General features: G+C 36.5%; 1 protein-coding gene across 5 annotated transcripts in view; it reads right to left on the bottom strand.

Annotated features, from left to right (window-relative positions):
- Positions 1–1268: 1268 nt before the first annotated feature.
- The window catches only part of itgb1b (integrin, beta 1b), a 40199-nt gene continuing 33548 nt past the window's right edge, over positions 1269–7919 (bottom strand). For 3 of the 5 annotated variants that reach the window (XM_079818886.1, XM_079818888.1, XM_079818885.1), the window contains one exon: positions 1269–2672. In XM_079818886.1, the coding sequence (XP_079675012.1) occupies positions 2607–2672 (66 nt within the window). In that variant the 3' untranslated portion in view covers positions 1269–2606. Of the gene's footprint in view, positions 2673–6967; positions 7046–7919 lie in introns of all 5 variants that reach the window. The other 2 variants (XM_079818884.1, XM_079818887.1) reach the window with 1 other exon arrangement.

The raw sequence follows: 7919 nt of genomic DNA, 5'->3' as shown, positions 1-7919 counted from the left end.
AGTTAGGCCTAATAATTGTATTTTATTGACAAAATATTTTTGTTTGTCTTGGATATTTTTTGATTATATCGAATAACATTTTAAGCTGTCATATGCTCACAATGTACCCAACATACGGGGCATGTTGTCACATTTCCCTTCCATTCTTTCGGGGTAAATCAAGAAAAAAGTATACACTGTATTAATGAAACAAAACCACATAATTGTACTAGACGTGTGAAATTAATCTGGGAAAAAATAAATACTCTGAACCACAAGTGGATTTACACAAACTAAGAAAGTTAAAAAGCGTTAGGTTGTGCCCGTTGTGTGTGTGTTTGCTCATGACTCTTTAGCTCCGCCCACTGTACGGAAAGAATCGGTACAGTGTCTTTTACAAATCTGACAAACTAAAGTCTCTTCGGAGATATGAAGGATGCAATAGTACTATATAGGTATTAACATGAGATTGGCAGAAACTGTGTGTTATGTAGCCTACCCTTTAATACTGGATATTTTTTAAATGCATCACAAACGTTTAAGCAGAACATTATCTCAGAACTTTTTTTTTTGTATTTAAAACAGGCCTTGCATAATTGCAGTTGTTTTCTGAATCTTTTAACCTTTAGCCCCTCAAAACGTAGTTCCTCAGAACATCTACAAAAATCAAATAAAGTGCAGTTTATTCTATAACAGACAACCAATCAGATATGTAGCAATGACATGAGAGAACTCTCAAACACTATTAGCTGTGCAATAAAGATCATTGGGAAAACAACATATTGGCTTTTTGACCAAAAATGTATGCACCTCTTGATGGAAATAAATGTTGTGATGTTTTTTCCATCAAGAGGTGCACAACATTTTGGTCAAGATCTTTATTGACAGACAATGCAAGAGTCCAGCATTCTATCAAGTCTCCTCCAGCACATCCCAAAGACATTGAATTAATTTAAGGTCTGGACTTTAATGGAGGTGCCAATTCCTGTGTGAAAATGATCCTTCATGCTCCCTCACAAACATTTTTTCAGTTTGAGCCTGATGAATCTTGACATTGTCATCCTGGAATATGGCCATGATGTGTCTTCCTACATGGTCGTTTAAGAAATGAAAAGCTACACCACTTCATCAATTAGGGTTAGAAGAACTGTTGCCAAACATATAACATGCTAGAAATCACTGCAATAATGATCCCATCACAGATTCTTAACCACTTTTTTTGGCCGGGCAGAGTATACATTCCATTATAAACCATTCTGACCCACAAACACACACCGATAACAATGCAGTCCAGTGTTTTGGGTTCTTTATTTTAATAAATAACTCCTAGAAACAAAAGACAGTGGGCATGATGCAAAAAAGAAAAAGGCACTTTAAAATGCAAATTGTGTGTAACGTGATTAAGCTTTAAAAAGCTTTAACGATTAAAAAAGTAAAATAAAAAACAAAGTAGTGGGGGGGGGGAACAATCTTTCGTATAACACTGATCTTTACAAACAATATTTTGAGCAGTTAGGCTTATGCACAATGATGTTGTCAAAAAGCGACAAATTAAATTACAAAAACAGACGTGAAGCAAATCCACTTATGGAGACTAACAGAATGTAAAATAAAATATAGGTCTTGCACAGTAGACGTAAATATTTGGCTTCAGTGATAGAAAGAAATTCGGGACCTGAGATTTAGTTTCCTCATACTTAAAACCTGAAGATCTTTTAATATGACTTTACACTTATGTTTTCAATAATAATAATAAAAGTGATTGTTCCATTCACAGACAATGATGAAAATGTCCCTCTAACATCTTTCAAATAACTCGGATGTTGCCAAAGGCATTTCAAATCAAACACTTGACAGATTAAATTACAACTAATGTTGTCAATTATTTTGTGACGTAGTTAAAACGATACTATTCTGTCCATTTTGGATGTATTATTGTGCACAATAAAAAGGTCACTAAACCATCTGACTCGCAGACCAAAGAAAGGCGACGTGAGCTCACAGATCCATAGTCACATAGACCTAAACATCATAGACTGGACTCCAATCACCCAGAATTATGTAGACTACATGAGTCTACATTAAAAGCACCATGTGAACAGCAGTGGTCCGCTACAGCTACCTACTATTCCAGTGACAAGACACTCCATCCACAGGTTCAGAAAGTTTCCTGTACCATCATATGCCAAAAACGGACTATAATGGTCAACTAGTTACTGGACTGAAGCAGGTGGGTCTGGTAATTGTGTCTTGTCTTTGTGGATAACATTCTTAATGCATACTTGACCACATCTTACTTACAAAACCATCTAACCCAACGCGACTGGTTTTAACATTCAGGAAAAACAAGGCAGACCTGTGGCTAAAAATTAAAACTGAAAATTGAAATTGTCTAAGATTGCATAAAAAAGTAAAAACTCAAGTTTATACATACTGTACAGTTCCAAAACAATGCATAGAAACACAGGTTAATTGATTATACTGAACAGTGGCAAATGCACAGCCAAAATGTGATTTAAAAACAAACACAAAAAAAGGGAGAAAATAAACAAAGTGAATTTCAACTCTTCTGTTCCTCTTGAATTGTTCTGCATACAGTGTTGCTTGGAGATGGACAGATTCATCCATTACTTGCCCTCATATTTAGGGTTGACCACCGTTGTCACAGCGCTCTTGTAAATGGGGTTCTCACCCTGGAAACCAACATGAAGAGATGATAATTAGAACAACCTTGAATAGATCTACACAATTGCAAGGTTAGGACACTTCACAGCAAATATAGTAAACTTTGGTTGGAAAAAAGTGTATACAAACACCAGCAAGCATTACAAAAAACACACTCAAAAACAAACACTGTGTTTGCAGTCATTTTGTATATGCAGTTATGTAAAAAGTTAATATTGGACATGTTTTGGATTATGTTCTTGAAGGAAAATTTCGCCCAAAAATGAAAATCCTCTCATCCTCAGGCCATCCAAGATGTAGATGAGTTTATTTCTTCAACAGAACACATTTGGAGAAATTTAGCATTACCTCATTTGCTCACCAATAGATCCTAGGTGCTGTCAGACTGAGCTGATAAAAACATCACAATAATCTACAAGTAATCCACATGACTCCAGTCCATCAATTAACATCATGTGAAGTGAAAATCCATCACTAAAGGGGAACTTCAATACTAGCAAAATTGGCTTTCAATAAAACTTGGCTGCCTATACAGTAAAAAGGTGAACAAATTTAAATAGGTGCAACCATGCCAAGCCATGTTGCTATCTAAGGCCACTCCCACCTAGCCTGGATGCCAGCCGAATTTAGCCCCGCCCACAACATTTGAGGTCGGCAGTTCGGTCTGGACTCGATCCGTTGGGGGCTTTACACGATGATGGACAGATGATAAACAGTAATGTAAGCATCCACGTCACCAAAGAGCGCTTGGGTTGAATTTGTTCTAATCCTAAACGGAGAACTTGTTCATATATGCATTCACCTTCACTATTTCTCTCAGAAATGATGATCGTGTTGGTAAGTAAACTCTGTGTATCCTTAAATTCTTTTTTACAACACTGGCAAACATCGTTTACACTTACTTCTTCCAGCGCGCATGCACAGAGTTGCCAAGGTTTCACAACAAAACCCGCCCAATTGCTACTCAAAACTAGCCCAAAACAAGCCCAATAGCTTTCCAGGCGTTTGGGGGGTAAAATATGTGTTTTTTTGCCTAGGTTGTCTGGGTTCCTGGGTCTAAATATCACATAATTGGGGTTGCTTCAACCCGCGGACATGGAAAAACAGCCCGCGGCAAAACCGCAGACTTGGCAACACTGTGTGCAGTTGAGTTCTGTCGACATTTGACAACTAACGTTATGCGTCGCTCTGTTGCTCTGATTGGTTGTAGGTCTATCCAATTGAGGTCTTTCCTGGTTCGGTTGAAACACGCCCCATAATCACAGCCCAACGGAGCAGTATCAGACTCATATTCTGACTAGAATTGAGTATGACAACGTCAGGTACTCCCACCACCCTGCTATGGATACACTTGACCAGAGTCACATGAAAAACGTTTAGTCATAATGGTGTCGACTTGTATCGTACCTGCTTGCAAGAATTCACTGGTAAACGTTTAGCAGGACAGGAGTGAGTTACTACAGTGAAGGATCCGACATGATGTAGGCAAGAAAAATCATAAATGTGTAGCGAACGCCACAACGGAAACTCACCATTTCAAACTGAATAACTACAAACAGTGTATTAGGCCAAACGAAGAGGAAAAACTGAAAGAAAGTGCCGTTCTGTCAGCTCCGCCCAACTCCCTGACGCAAAACGCTGTTGCGTACAGGTAAGAAAGCTGTTGCCATAGTGTTCCATTTTAACCATAAATCCTTTTATAGAGTAGACAAGAGATAAACCTACCCTCAGGCCCGGTTCCAGAATCAAATCACTGAGGGTGCAGATAGGCTAAGCAACTGCTCCACCATAGCAGTGTACAGTGAGAAATTTATGATTATTTATTTACTTACAAGTCATCACTTTTACCAATAACTGGAATTTCTAAAATATTTTGCTACAAATTGTCTATTAATCTATTAGTCTGCCTTTACATTGCTTTAAAGCGTTACTGGTATTTTAACATGTCAACATGTTAACATGTTCTTGAGAACCAGAAAAATTTAGATTAAACTTTTTTTGTGAATTTAGATTTTTTTTTTTTGGAGCATATAAAACAAATTTATATATATTTTTTTAAATTCCTATGTTATATATGCTATATCCTCTGCTCTGTAGGACACCAGAACCCATTTATTGAGAAAATTAAAAGACATGAATAGACAAACAATGAGATTTTTGGGTAATAATACTTTATTAATGGGTAATAATATTTTCATAAAAATATTCAGACTTAAAACTGTGTATGTTGTCAGAGAAAAGGCAAAACCTCTATTCTGGGTCTCAGGAGGATATTTCTGTCTCGTGCAGAGTGGCATTTATATTTAGATGTCACTTTCGAAACTTTGCTGCATGCAATTGGCCGTCGGTCCTCTTAGCAACCTCTTAGTAAATCTCTTACTTACATTGTGTCTTGACTTTGTTAATGAGAGGTTTCACGAGCCTGCATTATCTCAGAAAAACTGCCGTTTTGAGCGGTCGAGATTCTGATCGCGTTCGAGAGAGCAACAACTATCTGTGATTGGCTACATTACTCACCACTGCAAAAACTCGCTGTAAATAGATGCATGTGACACTCTCCAGAGCTCGGACACAAATTTGCAACAGTTTCGCCACGATTATTACAGTATCAACTGAGGATGCTTTTGCTTGCGTTTGGGGGTGCTAAGCACCCCGTAGAACCGGGCCTGCCTACCCTTACAATAACTGTTCTGTTGATAACCCTCTGTCGAACTGACTGTCCGTGGGCGGGGATACAAAAATGCGGAAGTATAATCTGTAGTTTTCAAAATCTGTGGCATTTTGCATGAACCAGTGGACTTTTGCTGACAAATAAATGTGAGTAAACATTTTTTTTGTTTTTTTGTTACCAACATTGTAACAATAGAAAGCAGGTTCAAAACAGCTAAGTTAAACTATTAACTTTAAACCATCACTTCTGACCAAAATACAAGTCCGTAAACGATAATATTGCTTCCTCCAGTAAAAAAAAAAGTCCATCCCTGATATGGATAGAAAAATATCCATATTTAAAACTTTCTAGACTAAAATAACTAGCTTCCGGCGGTACGCGAGACGACTTGCGTTAAAAGAGTAACCCCAACGCTACGTTTTGTATTGCTCCATCCTTCGTGCTTCTGCATCCGTCAATACGCATGCATCAAGGGTCAAGGGTTACTCTTTTAGCGCAACTCGACTCGTGTACCGCTGAAGCTAGGAAGCTAGTTATTTTAGTCTATAAATTTTTAAATATGGATATTTTTCTTACACAAACACGCCACTTCGCTTCAGAAGGCCTTTATTAACCCCCGTGTGGAGCAGTTATATGATGGATAGATGCACTTTTATGGACTTCAAAAACGACATAACCATTCTCTGCCATTATAAAGCTTTGAAGAGCCAGGACATTTGTAATATAACTCCGATTTCGTATGAAAGAAGAATGTCATACACACCTAGGATGGCTTAAGGGTCTCAAAAAAAGTGTATACCCAGGTGATTGTATACACAGGTTCAAAACAGCAAAGTTACACTATTAACTTAAAACCATCACTTCTGACCAAAATACGAGTCCACAAATGATAATATTGCTTCCTCCAGTAAAAAAAAAAGTCCATCCCTGTTGTCCTCGCACATCACAATCCATCAACACCTTTGTTTTGGACTGTTCTCGCTTGTAAACAGTGCTTGATATTTTCCCTCTGATTCAGATGAGAGGACTTTTTCACTGGAGAAAGCAATTTTATAAATAGAGGACTCTTTCTGGAGGCAACAGTTTGACATTAAAAAAAACTTCTTAATTATGAATTTGTTTCACTTCAAAAAGACGTTAATTGATGGACTGGAGTCATGTGGATTGTGATGTTTTTATCAGCTGTTTGAACGCTCATTCTGACGGCACCCATTCACTGCACATTTCTCCAAATCTGTGATGAAGAAAAACTCCTCTACATCTTGATGGCCTGAGGATGAGCAATTCATTTTTGGTTGAACTAAGGTCACCTTTTACTTGTCATTACTTTTTGTTCTGCAGGAAACAGTTCAGGGTTTTGTGTTCCACAGATGAAAGTCATACAGGTTTGGAATGATATGCAGGGGAGTAAATGATGAATGAATTGATCATTTTTGGGTGAACTCTGCGTTTTAACACACATTCACATTGTGGAAAAGGCATGTCCTAATAATTAGTGAATGAAATAACTGCAAATGACAATTTACAAGCCGTCCATATTATACACGGGTCTGAGGTTGTTGTTAAAGTGACAGGTAAACAGACAGAAAGAGGAAGAAAAAGCACATGCAAGCAGCTAAGAAGAGTACAGACTCAGAGTGTGACGCCCTTATTTCCATAACTTGGATTCTGGAACTTATTAATGGGGCACTTGTATATGGGGTTCTCTTGCTAGATATGACGAGAAGAAAAGGTTTGGAGAGAGAAAGGCAGAAAAAAATATGATAGAATGAGAAAAACAGAACTGAAGAAAGAAAAAGCAGAAGAGCTGGCAGTTTTTACCACTTCAGAGCAAATGGCATATGACAATGCATTTATAAAGCCTCTAATGTAAAAAATAAAGATGTATAATTTGCATATCATATTGTTTTGTCTCTCAAATATGATACATCAGTGCATCTCTCTGTATTTTGCCCCCCACAATTAAAACTACAGAGCTTTGGTCATAAAACTAAGCATTTAAATATTATATAAATATTTAAATATAAGACATTATTGGGAGATACAGAGTGACAATTTGTAGTGATATGTATATGCATTTTATGTAAGTAGTCTGTTATATATGATATATGACTTACATTACAAGCTATTAGAACTTTTGAACATTTGCACCAAACTGGGCCTTTAAAAGAAAATAATAATAATAATAATTCTACTCAAATGTGAGATCCATATTCTCACTAAATATACTATATGGGACATAAAATCAAATATGATATAAAACACATATGCAACCTTTTTTATTTTATGTTCTGTCTAAAGGTTCAATAAACTGCTTATATATATATATATATATATATATATATATATATATATATATATATATATATAAAATATAATAAATATTTTACTATTATTTCTATGAAAATTAGACCATGATTTACTCACTCTCAAGTCATCATAGGTGTACAGGTATATGACATTCTTCTTTCAGACGAACAAAATTGGAGTTATATTAAAAATGTCCTGGCTCTTCAAAGCTTTATAATGGTAGAGAATGGTTATGTAGTTTTTGAAGTCCATAAAAGTGCATCTCTCCATCATA

Source organism: Gobio gobio, assembly GCF_949357685.1.
Source record: "Gobio gobio genome assembly, chromosome: 6".
Classification (NCBI taxonomy): Eukaryota; Metazoa; Chordata; class Actinopteri; order Cypriniformes; family Gobionidae; genus Gobio; species Gobio gobio.
The sequence above is the reverse complement of the archived record's forward strand: the minus strand, read 5'-3'. Positions and strand labels throughout refer to the sequence as shown.